This window comes from Giraffa tippelskirchi, chromosome 5 (assembly GCF_054371585.1).
Source record: "Giraffa tippelskirchi isolate mGirTip1 chromosome 5, T2T-mGirTip1v1.2.pri, whole genome shotgun sequence".
Classification (NCBI taxonomy): Eukaryota; Metazoa; Chordata; class Mammalia; order Artiodactyla; family Giraffidae; genus Giraffa; species Giraffa tippelskirchi.
Genome location: NC_137279.1, coordinates 129,155,606 through 129,169,482, shown reverse-complemented (window position 1 = coordinate 129,169,482; position 13,877 = coordinate 129,155,606). Strand labels below are relative to the sequence as shown.

The window sequence follows — 13,877 nt, the reverse complement described above, 5'->3', positions numbered from 1 at the left end:
TCTGTTGGGTCACAAAGAGTCAGACGTGATTGAAGAGACACATGCACTGCTATTGTCCATACTGTAATTGATCATTTCGGTAAGAAAATACTTGAATATTTCTGGAACTATTAATAATAGGTTCAACCCTGGTCAGGTCAATATGAGGTCTTCAAGTAATACGAATCTATTTTCCCCTTAATGTTATTGATATCTCTTAATGCAGGGCTAAGTAAATCTCACTCAGTGATGACTTTACAATAAGGATAAGCATAACACTGCTCTACTTATCTGAGAAATATAATTTTAAAAACTCCAACCATGTTGAGTACAGTTATAATATTAGAAATGAGAAAAAAATCATCTCTATAGTGAGGAAAATTTAGTACACGTTACACAAGTATGCACATTTAATATGTGTGTGTGTGTGTTAGTCGCTCAGTCGTGTCCAACTCTTTGTGACCCTGTGGACTGTATCCTACCAGGCTCCCCCGTCCCTGGGATTCTCCAGGCAAGAACACTGGAGTGGGTTGCCATTTCCTTCTCCAACATTTAATATGTATGATCACATTATTCCCTAGTTTTAAAACTTCAGTGTCTTCCCAAAGCACTTAAAATCCTTATCATTCTGGCCTTACCTAGCTGGGCTTCTGCTTTTCTTTCTGACTCATCTCATACCATCTCCTCTCCTCATTCACTACACACCAGCCACCCTGGCCTTCTTTCTGCTTCTTTAATGTGCCAAGCACAGGTCCTACTTTCTGTTCCTTGACATCCTTCCTATATCCTCAGAGAAGCCTATTTCACCATCTTTACTAAATAATAGTTCCTCTTCCACACCACCCAACCATTGCTTTCAATCAGATTACCATGTTTAATTTTCTTTATGGTATTTTTGCTAACTAAAATGATCTTTTAAGTATTCATTACTTATTTATTATGTAAGTTCCTGGTGAATGGGAACCTCTTTTCTCTTATTCATACTAAATCCCCTCACACATAGTAGATATTCAAAAATTCATTAAATGAATGCATTTTCTAGATACATGAATGAATTTACAGGAAATGCTTTAGTTTCTGTTGAGGCCAAATGAATAAGATATTTAAATCAGCCTGTCAGGAAAATCTTTTAAACAATAGACAATTACTTCCCCTTGTATCCTTAGGAAAAGCATTAAGTCACTGATAATAACCTTGGAGAAAAGGCAGTGTTGTTTGACTTTTCCTATTCCTTTTGAGTCCATACTTCACGAAGTGGAACTTTCTTTTTATTCAAAGTGCTATAAATATTTAAAATACCAAAAATACCAAAATAAAATATAAGAACATAGAAATTGTTCCAAAGAGAAATATATGGAAGCCTTATTTGTGAATTCTTTTATGGGATCATCTTAAAGGTGAAATTGTCTGAAAAAGAAGTTACTTCAATAGTAATTCATATCACTTGGATAAGGTCTAACATGGCATTTTAATTTCAGAATATATTTTACGACACCCGGCCCAGCTGTTCAAATCCAGCTATTATTACTTCTTCCAGATACCATGGTTCCCAGAATTTATGTTCTCCATAAATGATTTCAAAGTAAGTCAAATATGGTGATGGATGTTAACCAGACTTATTGTCTGTGATCTTATTGTTTATGATTATTTTGAAGTATATACAAATATTGAATCATTATATTATACACTTGAAACTAACATAATATTATGTCAGTTATACCTCAGTTAAAGTAAGAAAAGACTGGTGCGCAAGAGGATAACAAATTAGGAAGTTAAGAATAAAACAAAGATAGACTAAAGCACTGAAAACAAACAAAAAACCCAACGAAACTGGTCCTCCTTATGTTGTTCTGATTTTAAATAATCATTTATTGTATATCTGTTATGTGTTATGCACTGTCTTAGGCATCTCCTCCTATGCAAAAAAAAGAGATAAGTCAAACAAATGTATTGTATTAATATAATGTAATAATGTATTATTATTAATGAAAAACATTTTAAATTAAAATCCATCTTTAAGAAGAAAAACAGACAAATGCTAAAACTTGATAAATGTTTCTAAGGTTTCATTTATAGGCATACACATTTATTTTTACAGTCTGTTTGTATGGTTGAATGCCTGGCTGTTAATTCAAATTTTTGTGAGAGCCTGTGCCCCTAAAGGCATACCTCTTTCTAGAGAACATTCCATGCAGAGATGAATGAATATGAATGCCAGATGAGAGTGTGTGACAATAGTAGAAGCGGAAGCTGTTGGGAGTAATAAAAACCCCAAGACAAAGTTAAACCTGCAGGTATTGGTGTACCATGTACAGTGACACCAAGAGTCATGTGTAGTATCTATTTCTTCAGTTAATTGGTTGCTTCTTATTTGTCCAATATGGTGTTAAGTATTTAGGGAGGTTAAAAAAGACACAGTATTTTTTACCTGGAAATGATTCTGCATATCCCTCTGACAATAAGGACTTTAAAAGAAAACATAACTCCTATGCCATTTTCAAACCTAAGAAAATGAACAACTTCTTAATATCATTTAATGCCCTTCAAATTCTCTTAACTGTCTCAACTGTCTTTATACACTTGGTTTGAATCAGGAACCAAATAAGAACTAAACATTGTATTTGGTTGTTAAGGTTTTTAAAATCATTTAACAGTTTTTTTTTTTTTTTTTACCACCACTTTTTTTTTTTATGAAGAAATTTGTTCATATGTCCTGAGGAATGGTTCATATTTTGGATTTGACTGACTCCTTCATCATGGTATTATTAAACTAGTTCTGCTAACCCTTGTCTTTCCTACTTCATAGGTGCTACTGTTCTAGAGGCTTGATGGTTTAATTTGACAAGAATTATTTTATAGGTAGTACTGTATATTTCCTAATGCATTCTGTCAAAGAAGCACAAAATGTCTAGTTGTCGCAGTTTTAGTAATGCTAATACTAACCAGTGGGCTTACAAATTGTCAGGCTATCCAAATTGCCTAACAACATTTCACCAAATAATTCTAGCAGACCTTGATCATCATGGCCTAGGTTCATTTAGAAAATAGTGTTTTTCTAGTTCTATTATTCTTTCTGCTTTTACTAACTGGAATTCTATAAAGAAGAGTTTTCCACATCCGTATTTGGTTATTCTGAAATACAGTTCCCACAAGAATGGCAGGGTAAATGCTTCATTATTTCCCTTTATAAACAATGTCCAGAGTAATGAGTTGGTGCCCTCGAAACCCCCGATGATGACCAATGCAGGTTGTTTTCATATCATTATGAGTTCATGATTTTTGAAAATCTGTTTGCTATGGATGGCATCACCGACTCGATGGACATGAGTTTGAGCAAGCTCCGAGAGTTGATGATGGACAGGGAAGCCTGGCGTGCTGCAGTCCCTGGGGTCGCAAAAAGTCAGACATGACTGAGCAACTGAACTGAAATGAACTGATGTATCAACTGATCACTGTCTTTATTCTCTTTGATGCCCAGATTGTTACAAGTATGAACTCCTTCGTGTTGGCTTCTGTGTCCTCATGATACAAGAGCCCTTTAGTCAGTGGTATCTTTCTGCTTTAACATTCTAAATTCATTATTTATGTCCTGTTCTAGATTTGGAATCAGTCATTTACTGAAGGAACTCTGGCTCCTGTTAGCAGGATATAGTATTTAGAGACCATGATTTAGGTGATCATTGTTACTGAGTTTTCATTGCTCCTAGATCTTTCCATTGGATGGGATTTGGACATACATATTTTTTAGACAGAAAAAAATTATGAGTTCTTATCCACATTTCCAAAGCAAATTTAAGACTACAGGATTTTTACATAACTTCTGTGATGTTATATGAAACATATATATGATTTTAAGTTAAAAGTCTAATAAAACAACATACATTCAGAGGAGTCTTACTTATCTCTGTTTCTCTATCTTCATCCTATTTCTTCTTTCTCCCATAGAAAACCATTTTGGCTAGTTTTGTTTCATCTTTTTACTGTTTCTATTAAAAACATAAGCAAATGTGCATATATTTGTTTTCTCCTTTTTTCACAAAAGATAACATACTATTAACATAAACACTATTTTCCACCCTTGCTTTGTTTTGCCACTTAACAATATATCCTGCAGATGACTCCATCATCAGCATAGAGATTGTCTCCATCTTTTCTTAGAGTCCTAAAAACACTAATATGCCATTGTGTGGTTATGCCATAGTTTATTCAACCACCACCTACCCACCCACTGATAAACATTTGTTTCCATTCTTTTTCTATCACAAATAATGTTGCAACGAATCACCTCCTGCACATGTCATTTAATATTTTTGCAAGCATGTTTTGGGGTTGAGGGTCTAACTTTAAACAAGAATCCCAAATAGCCAGTGGGAATCTGCTATATGATTCAGGGAGCTCAAACCAGTGCCCTGTGACAACCTGGAGGGGTGGGATGAGGTGGGAAATGGGAGGGAGGTTTAAGAGGACATATGTATACCTATGGCTGATCCATGTTTTTATATGGCAGAAACCAACACAATATTGTAAAGCAATTATCCTCCAATTAAAAATAATTTTTTTAAAAAAGGAATCCCAATAATTCTGATTCAGCTAGTTAAGAGACACATTTTGAGAAATGCCGGTATAGAGATTTCAGATTGTAGGGGGGACCCATTTGTGAGTCATGATATAAGTTTTGCAATTCAGTAAATTGACTTGCAATTTGAATTCTTAAATATAAAGTAGAGCAGAACTGAAGATATCACTACATGCTATAATAAGTATATGAGTTATTTCTTTAAACTTTTGTTTTAGAAAAATATATGTAGATCTATGAACTGGATCATGGTGTAAAATGTGTTTGTTACTCTAGGTTGTGGTCAAAAAGAAGTTCAAATAGGGGGTGGTGGTAGACTGCTTGTCTGTCAGTAAACAGACAAACAGTTGTTAGCTGGAATATTAGGGAAGGCTTTAGGATAGACATAGTACTTTGCTCAGCAGAATGTGAATAGACACCAGGAAGACAGGATACTTTTCATAAAGGTGAAGTGTGCATGGGGGACTAGAGGGAAGAATATCAAAAATAAAGCCAGGTCGGCAGAAATGTATAAAATGTGCTTGTAATCAGTGAGGTCTCCAACCTGGCTAGAGCAGAAGTTGGGAGCAATCACTGCACACTGACCATCATTCTCTTTCAAAAGCCAAATATTTAGTTACTGTTAAGTAGCTGAAAAGTCTTAATTATTCTTTTCTCACTTACCAGGCTTTGAAACATCTGTTTACTAGTCACAGCACTGGTATTGGAAGAAAAGGATGTCGACTAACACCAGAAGATCTTGAAGCTTATATTTATGTTTTTTCTCAGCCTGGAGCATTAAGTGGTCCAATTAACCATTACCGAAATATCTTCAGGTCAGTATAATTTGTTCTTTTTAGTTAAACAAAATATTCACTCCATACAGAGCCAATATTTGATTTTTAAGATTAAGTTCACCATTTATCCAAATACTCAAATTATTTTGGTTTTTATAAGTTGCATAATCTTTTTTTTATAGAAAATTAAACATATGGAAAGGTAAAGAGAATAATACAGTAGATCTCCCATGTAGGTGTAACTTGTTTTATCCATAACTCTATCCACTTCTGTCCCTTTGAATTTTGAATAGATGTATATTTTTAGTTATATTTTTAAATAATCATTTAAAAAATATCTGTTAAGCACTTTCTATGTTCTGGACTATGCCAGCACTCAGAATACTATAATGAGCAAAACTAGACAAGGTCCTTGATCTCACAAAACTTGTAGCTGAGTAGAGAAAACAGCATCAAGCAAACAACTGCAGTAATGAATGTATGGTTATAAACTAACATAAAGACCTTGAAAGAAAGGGATAAGAATGGAAGAAATAATGTTTGAACAAGGAAATTAAGGATGAGTGGTATTGACTGGATAAAGTTTGGGGTAGGGAGACTGGCATTCCAGAAAAAGGAAACAGCCTCTTCCAAGGCTGTGCAGGAAGGTGGAAGGCTGTGGTTTTAAGTAACAAAGTGGCAGAGCACAGAAAGTGAGGATGCAAAGAAGAGAAGGGAATTAGAATGAGTCCAAGAGGTAGGCAGTGGCTGGTTAAGCAGAGCCAAGACGACCATGTTAAGATCCGTGAATGTGAAGCCAGTGAACGAGAGTTTCAAGCAGAAAAATGATCCAATTTGTATTTGGATATATTCACTCAATATGGAGAATGTGTTGAAAGAGTGAATGTGGCGAAACTTCAGAAATCCAGGCTAAAGAAGATGGCAGCTTGAACTATTCTGAAAGCAGTAGAGATGGGGAGAGTGGGTAGATTTAAGAGATATTTAAGAGATAAGTTGACACACTTGGTAATGGGTTGGATGGGGAACTGAGAAGAAGAGAGATGTCAAAGATGACTCCCAAATCACTGCCATGAACAACTCTACAGATAGTCAGGCCAATTATGGAGACAGAAAGTACTAGAAGAGAGCTCATTTTGAGGTCATAAATTTTATTGACCTTAGACTAGTTGAGTTTGAAATGGTGCCTTAGATTATTTAAATAGTCAGTAGGATAGGAGGGTCTGGAAATCAGAGGAGAGAATCTGGGGTGAGGATATGTGATATCTTGGAGTTACTAACAGATAAATGAGGCTTTTGTTTCAGAAGATATTGTCTAGAGAGAAAATACAGTGTGAAAGATAAGACATGGAAATTTGTTTGAGTTTGGACTCGACGTAGGAGAAAAAAGATTCTCTTTGAGTATTAGCAGCCACAGCCTGCCTTAAAAATGTTTAGGGGTTTGAATTTATGCTACTTCCATAATACTAGAATTCTTAGGGGAAAAAAATTACATTTTAACATCATCATAGGCTGGTAACACTCCCTAGGAAACCTAGCAGAAACAAAGACAGAATCTCTCTGGAAGATACACCTCAATTCAGACTCACAATATCCCCACAGATAAGGTCCACTGAAGATGAGCTGATAATCCAAATTAAAAAAAATACCAATGCACCAATAGTGAGTCAGAACATAACTGCAGCAGAACTCCTAAAAATTTCAAATAATAGAAGTAATAAAGACTGTAAAGTAAGTTTAAATTATTAAATACATGAAAGAATAAAAAATATGAGTAAAGAATAAGAAAAATATCATGACAGGGTGGAAAGGGCTGGAAAAGAACCAAGAGAACTTCTAGAAATGAAAAGTATGTTATTGAAGTCTTTAGGTCCTTAAGTAAGTTAAATAGCAGGTCAGACAAGCTAAAGAGGATTATGAATTGGAAGGTAGATCTAAAAAGAATTACCTAGAATATAACTTAGAGAGACAAAGAAATGAAAATACAAAAGACAGGTTATATTGACATGTACAATAGAATTAGAAATCATATAGATAGATAAATGATAGGTAGATAGATGAAGTTGGAAATCACTCACATATAATATGTAATAATTTGTTTTCTAGTAAAATAAAATAATAGAAATAGAATGTATTATTTCCAAACCAGTAGAAAGGGATTAGAAAACTATCAATTCAAAAGAAGGCAGGAAAGGAGAAAAAGTAAGCAAAGCAGGGTAAATAGAAAGCACAAAATAAGATGTCAAAAACAATTTCAATATGTCAATAAACACAATAAATATTAATGTGTTACACCTACCAGTTAAAAACCAAAATGTCAGATTGGATTGAGACACAATTAAATCACAAAGACACAAAAAGGTTGAAAGTAAGAGGATAGAAAAAAGTTGTAGCAGGTGTTACTTTAAATGAAACAAAATCTCTCAAATTCTTTGAATATGGAATCCATGAGACTACATGAATAAAAAGAGAGGTAAATCCACATCTTCTTTTTTGACTAACAATAATAACAAAATGTACAAGTGTAAAAATATATGTGTATTTTTTGCAAAATAGAGATGTTGATTTAAAAGGTACTTGTGTTAGTCACTCAGTCATGTCCTGGACTCTTTTCGACCCCATGAACTGTAGCCCGCCAGGCTCCTATCTCCATGGAATTCTCCATGCAAGAATACTGGAGTGGGCTGCCATTCCCTTCTCCAGGGAAACTTCTCAACCCATGGATCCAACCCATGTCTCCTGCGTTGCAGACAGATTCTTTACCATCTGAGCCACCTAGAAAGTCCTAAAATGTACTTGTAGGTAATAATTTATCAAGCAAGGCAGACAGACGTTGCAAAGGCTACAGGTTACATTTTATAGGATATAGCAACATTGTCTGAAGTTCATGTTTTGTCATTTGCTTTTCACAAATAACATTTAAGAGAGTTATTATGAGAGAAAAATAGAACAACACATTTTCACACAAGTCTAAATTTTGGACAGGAGATAAGAATGTTGGTTTTAAAATATTCTCAATTTATCCCTTTATCAGAGGGATAGCTTTGTGATGCAAAACAGTATGTTTTAAGTAGCTATAAGGAAAGAGGGAAAATATTCTCATCTTTTTGAGATTATTTTACTAACGACTGATGGTTCATTAGGAGGACTTGCATTCCCAAGAGTAAGCTGTAGAATCCTGTTAATTAGCTTGGAGAGAAAAAACAAAACAAAACAAAATGGAGGCCTGTGAAGTTCAAGACTCATAGTTTTACATTAAGGCAAAAGATAATTTTAAACCAGATTGTTGTAGGTGAGTGTTGTGTTAGTTGCTCAGTCGTGTCCGACTCTTATGCGACTCCATGGACTGTAGCCTGCCAGGCTCCTTTCTCCATGGAATTCTCCAGGCAAGAATACTAGAGTGGTTTGCTGTTCCCTTCTCTAGGGTATCTTCCCGACCCAGGGATTGAACTCAGGTCTCCTGCATTGCAGGCAGATTCTTTACTGTCTAAGCCACCAGGGAAGCCCCTGCTGTAGGTTAAATCTAGCTCAAACCTTCTGAAAGCTCAACTGACCCTTGACTCTTTTTACATACAGTAATCAAGGTCAAGTACATCATTAAAAACAAGGCTGTACAAATATAATGACTACAAATAAAGTATAGTACATTATATTCAAATATGAAAATCACCCTAAGGTCTCCCCAGGACCATACCTCCATCCAAGGACTCTCCAAAATTTGGACCCAAGGAATCATAATGAACTTGGAATTGGACTAGTTATAGGAATAGCCTGCAAAAAGATTTTTGAAAGTCTAAACTTACAACAAAGCATCACATAACAAAGCAAAATTTGACAGACTTACAAGGAAAAAATGGCAAATCCACAGTTACTATTAAAGATTTTCATCCACCTCTCTCAGAAGCTGATCAATCAAGCAGAAAATTAATAAGAATATAGATTTAAATAATCCAATTAACATCTTTAATGTGATGATCAACTCTAGAATCCTGCACCCAACAATTAGAAAATACACAATATTTTTAAGCACATATCATATTTATAAGGATTAATTTTTACATACTGGACCATAAAGCAAGCCTTAACCAAAGGATCAGTATCATATAGATTGTGTTCTCTGAACACAATGTGGTGGGAAATTGACAGCAACAAACTTTTAGAAAACTTAATACAGTCAGAAAAATTTCAAACTTCTATATTACTTGTGGATCAAAAAAATCATATCAGAAACTAGTAAAAACAGAAAAAAGTATTACAGCCTATAGAATACAGTTAAAACAATACTTAGAAATATATTTGTGGATTTTCATGCTTATATTAAGAAAAGAAGTTTTTAAAAAACTAGGGAGCTAAGACTTCAACTCAAGATATTTGGAAAAGAACAACATGTAAACAAAAATAAATTAGAAGGAAAATAAAATTAGGTAAAAAGCAGAAAATAATACAATAAAATTGCAAAGACACAATAGACAGAATCAACAAAAGCAGATTTTTTGAACACTATTAATATAGATAAACTTTTGGCAAGATTAGTTTTAAAAAGGCGTGAACAAACTATATCAGAAAGGAGGAAATAGACATAAGTACAAACATAACATATTAAAATATAAAATTTGTTAATAAATTTGAGAATCTTGACAACATGGGTAGTTTTTAGGGAAAGCTTAACACACAAAACTGACTCATGAAGAACTAGAAAACCTGAATAGATATACACATTAAAGAAACTGGGTTATTAATTTTAGCATATCTACAAACTACATATACATACACACCCATACAAATAGGCCTATGTGGTTTTACACATAAATTCTACCTCAGAAAATCCCACTCTTTTTAAAAAATTATTTATTTATTTTTGATTACACTGGGTCTTCGTTGCTGTGATGTCTTTCTGTGGTTGCAGTAAGCGGAGGCTTCTCTTTGTTGTGGTGTGTGGGCTTCTCATCGTGGTCACTTCTCTTGTCATGGAGCACGCACGGGCTCTAGAGTACAAGGGCTTCAGTAGTTGCAGCTCATGGGCCTCATAGCAGGTGTGCTTCAGTAGTTGTGGCTTATGGGCTTTAGGGTATGAGCTCAGAAGTTGTGGTGCATGGGCATAGTTACTCCATGGCAAGTGGGATCTTCCTGGATCAGAGATCAAACCCATGTCTCCTGCATTGGCAGACAGATTCTTTACCAATGAGCCACCAGGGAAGCCCCAGAAAATCCCACTGTTAAATAGACTCGACTCTTTCAGACATTATAAAAAGAAGGTATATACTTCAGCTCATTTTCTCAGGTTGGTATAACTTCCATAACAAAACAAGACAAGGATTGTATAACACAGGAAATTAGATCAAATTATGTTGTAAATATAGATCCATAAATTCAAATAAAATACTGTCAAACAGAATCTAGCATGCCTTAACAATTAAACCTAACTTAGCATTAAAACCCATTAACTTACCACATTAACAGATTAAAGGGAAAAATAAGATCATCTAGGTAAATTAAGAAAAAGCATTTATTAAAATCCAACACATCTTCTAGCTACTTTGTAGACTAGAAACAGAGGATAGAAGGTGGACCTCAGATAAATCTGAATTGCCTGAAGGGATATTTCTGGGGAAAAGACATTTGCTTTACTCAGATATCCAAGAAAAAAATCAGAGTTTTGTACTGGTTATTTGCACCTGGAGCACTGGCAGGCATATAAAAATATATTCCGGGAATCAGGGCCAAGAGGATCAAAAACGTTCACTAAAAGGACAAAATACTTTGTGGTACTGTTCAAGCTGTATTTTCATGGGAAACTGGGGGACCTGGGAAGTCCTAGTTCTGTCTAGTTGCTGGTTTATAAAATCATCTTTGTAAGTTTTCTTCTCATTTGCCATTAAACTTGATATTCTCTATGTCTATTAGTGTCTTTATGTTAATCATATTAGGCTTCCCTGGTGGCTCAGATGGTAGAAGAATCTGCCTTCAGTACAGGAGACCAGGGTTTGATCCCTGGGTCAGAAAGATATCCTGGAGAAGGGAATGGCAATCCACTCCAGTATTCTTACCTGGAGAATTCCATGGACAGAGGAATTCTGTTAATCATATTATGGTTCCATTATGACAACAATGCAGAAGGTACTTCTGTCTACCAGAAACCTATAGTAAACATCATACCTTGTGATGAAACACTGAAAACATTCCCTTGAAAAATAAAGACTAAAGATAAACTTGTCTGCTATAACTGCTTCTCTTCACCACTGTATTGAAAGTCTTAGCTAGCACATTAAAAAAAAAAAAAAAACTGAAGAACTTTATGTATAAATAATGTAGTTATATGGGCTTCCCCGGGGGCACTGGTGGTAAAGAACCCACCTGCCAATGCAGGAGACATAAGAGATGCTGGTTCAATCCATGGGTCAGGAAGATCCCCTGGAGAAGGGAATGACAACCCACTCCAGTTTTCTTGCCTGGAGAACCCCATGGACAGAAGAACCTGACAGGCTGCCGTCCATGGGGTTGCAAGGAGTGAGACACGACTGAAGTGGCTTAGCGCACACACACACACAATGTGGTTATATGGGCTTCCCAGGATGGTGCAAGTGGTAAAGAATCCTCTGGCCAGTGCAGGAGACATTAGAGACGCAGGTTTGATCCCTGGGTAGGAAAGATCCCCTCGAGTAGGAAATGGCAACCCACTTAACTCACTTCAGTATTCTTGCCTGGGAAATCCCATACACAGAGGAGCCTGGCGAGCTACAGTCCATAGGGTTGCAAAGCATCGGACATGACCGAGCAACTGAGCAGGCAAGCATGCAGTGTAGTTACATATTTAGAGAAAGGGAAAATCTACAGAAGAAAAGTATTAGAACAAAAACAGTTCAGCAAAGTCGGTATACATAAGGTTACTATACAAAAATTACAATCTTATAAACCAACAACAGTTATAAAACATTTTTAAAATATATATACCTACAATAGCAACAAAAAATATTAGGTATAAAGGAATGACTCTAACAAAAGATGACCTTTATGGATTATCAAAATGTATTGGAAGCAATAAAGAATATGAGCTAGGGGCCTTGTCTATTTACTAACCTGTAGAGAAGTATTTTAATGTTTTAACATTGATACAGACTTGCTGATGTAAACTACTGAAAATAACCCTTGCTTATCATCTTCACAAGTGGAAAACTTCAATATCATAACATTGTTGATTTTTCCCAAATTAATCTATAAACTTGATAAAATTTCAATCAAAACTGTCAGAAAGTTTTTCATGAAACACAACAAGCTGATTTTAAAATTTGTATGGGGGAGCACAAGGCTGAGACAATTTTAAAGAATTTTAAAGAATTCAATTTAAGAAAAGAATAGGTAGGTAACTAACCCTGTCAGGAGGCTTCCCTGGTAACTCAGCTGGTAAAGAATCCACCTGCAATACAGGAGACCCCTGTTTGATTCCTGGGTCTGGAAGATCCCCTAGAGAAGGGATAGGCGTCTTCCAGTATTCATGGGCTTTCCAAGTGGCTCAGATGGTAAAGAATCCATCTGCAGTCCGGGAGACCTGGGTTCGATCCCTGGGTTGGGAAGATCCCCTGGAGGAGGGCATGGCAACCCACTCCAGTATTCTTGCCTGGAGAATCCCCAGGGACAGAGGAGCCTGGAGGGCTACAGTCCATGGAGTCACAAAGAGTCTGACATGACTGAGTGACTAAGCACAGCACAGCACAACCCTGTCAGACCTTAAAACTTATAGTGAGGCTGGAAACTAAATAGGATATGGTGTTGACCCTGGGACAGACAAAGTGACTAATGGAACAGAGAAGAAAGCCCCCTAGTGGGACCGCACACATGGGAACTTGGTATGACAGAGAGCATTTAAAACAAGTGGTGAAAATATTCAATGTGTTTTCTTGGAACAATTGAATATCCATATAGAATAAAATAAAATTAGATCCCTATCTTTTACCAAGCAAAAAATAAATCTTAGGCAAATAAAAAAATCTAAATATGATAAGCAGACTTTCAAATGTCTAGAAGATGATATAAGAGAAAACTTTCATGACCTCAGGTAGGAAAATTTTTTCAAATAAGACACAAACAGTTCAGCATATGGAAACTAATGATTTTGACTATATTAAAATTTAAAACATCTGTATATTAAAAATATCATAAAATGATGAGACAACCTCAGATGGGGAGAAGTTATTTGCAATGCACAATTAATCATGAATTAATATTATCTAGAGTTTATAAAGAATGTCTCCAAATCAATAAGGAAAAGACAACCCAATCAAAAATGAGTAAAGAATATGAAATGGCAATTTGCAGAAAAGGGATCTAGGGGCTTCCCTGGTGGCTCAGTGGTAAAGAATCTGCTTGCTGGTGCAGGAGACACAGGTTCAATCCCTGGTCCCAGAAGATCCCACATGCCTTGGAGCAACTAAGCCCATGTACCACAGCTGTTGAGCCTCTGCTCTAGAGCCTGGGAACCACAACTACTGAGCCCATTGCTGCAACTACTGAAGCCCATGTGCCCTAGAGCCCATGCTCTTCCACAACAAGAG

The 13,877-nt window shown here is 35.7% G+C and overlaps 1 protein-coding gene and 1 long non-coding RNA gene across 2 annotated transcripts in view; one reads left to right on the top strand and one right to left on the bottom strand.

Moving 5' to 3' along the window:
- Positions 1–13,877, top strand: part of EPHX4 (epoxide hydrolase 4) — a 34,777-nt gene that overhangs the window by 16,946 nt on the left and 3,954 nt on the right. Inside the window, exons 5-6 of the mRNA XM_081486446.1 lie at positions 1,458–1,561; positions 5,222–5,370. Coding sequence (XP_081342572.1) covers positions 1,458–1,561; positions 5,222–5,370 — 253 coding nt within the window. The remainder of the gene's footprint in view (positions 1–1,457; positions 1,562–5,221; positions 5,371–13,877) is intronic.
- On the bottom strand, positions 1,834–12,945 carry LOC145504943 (uncharacterized). The gene is made up of 2 exons (XR_014052623.1): positions 12,698–12,945; positions 1,834–3,965 (listed from the first exon to the last, which is right to left on the bottom strand). It is a non-coding gene; the product is annotated as an uncharacterized LOC145504943 (long non-coding RNA).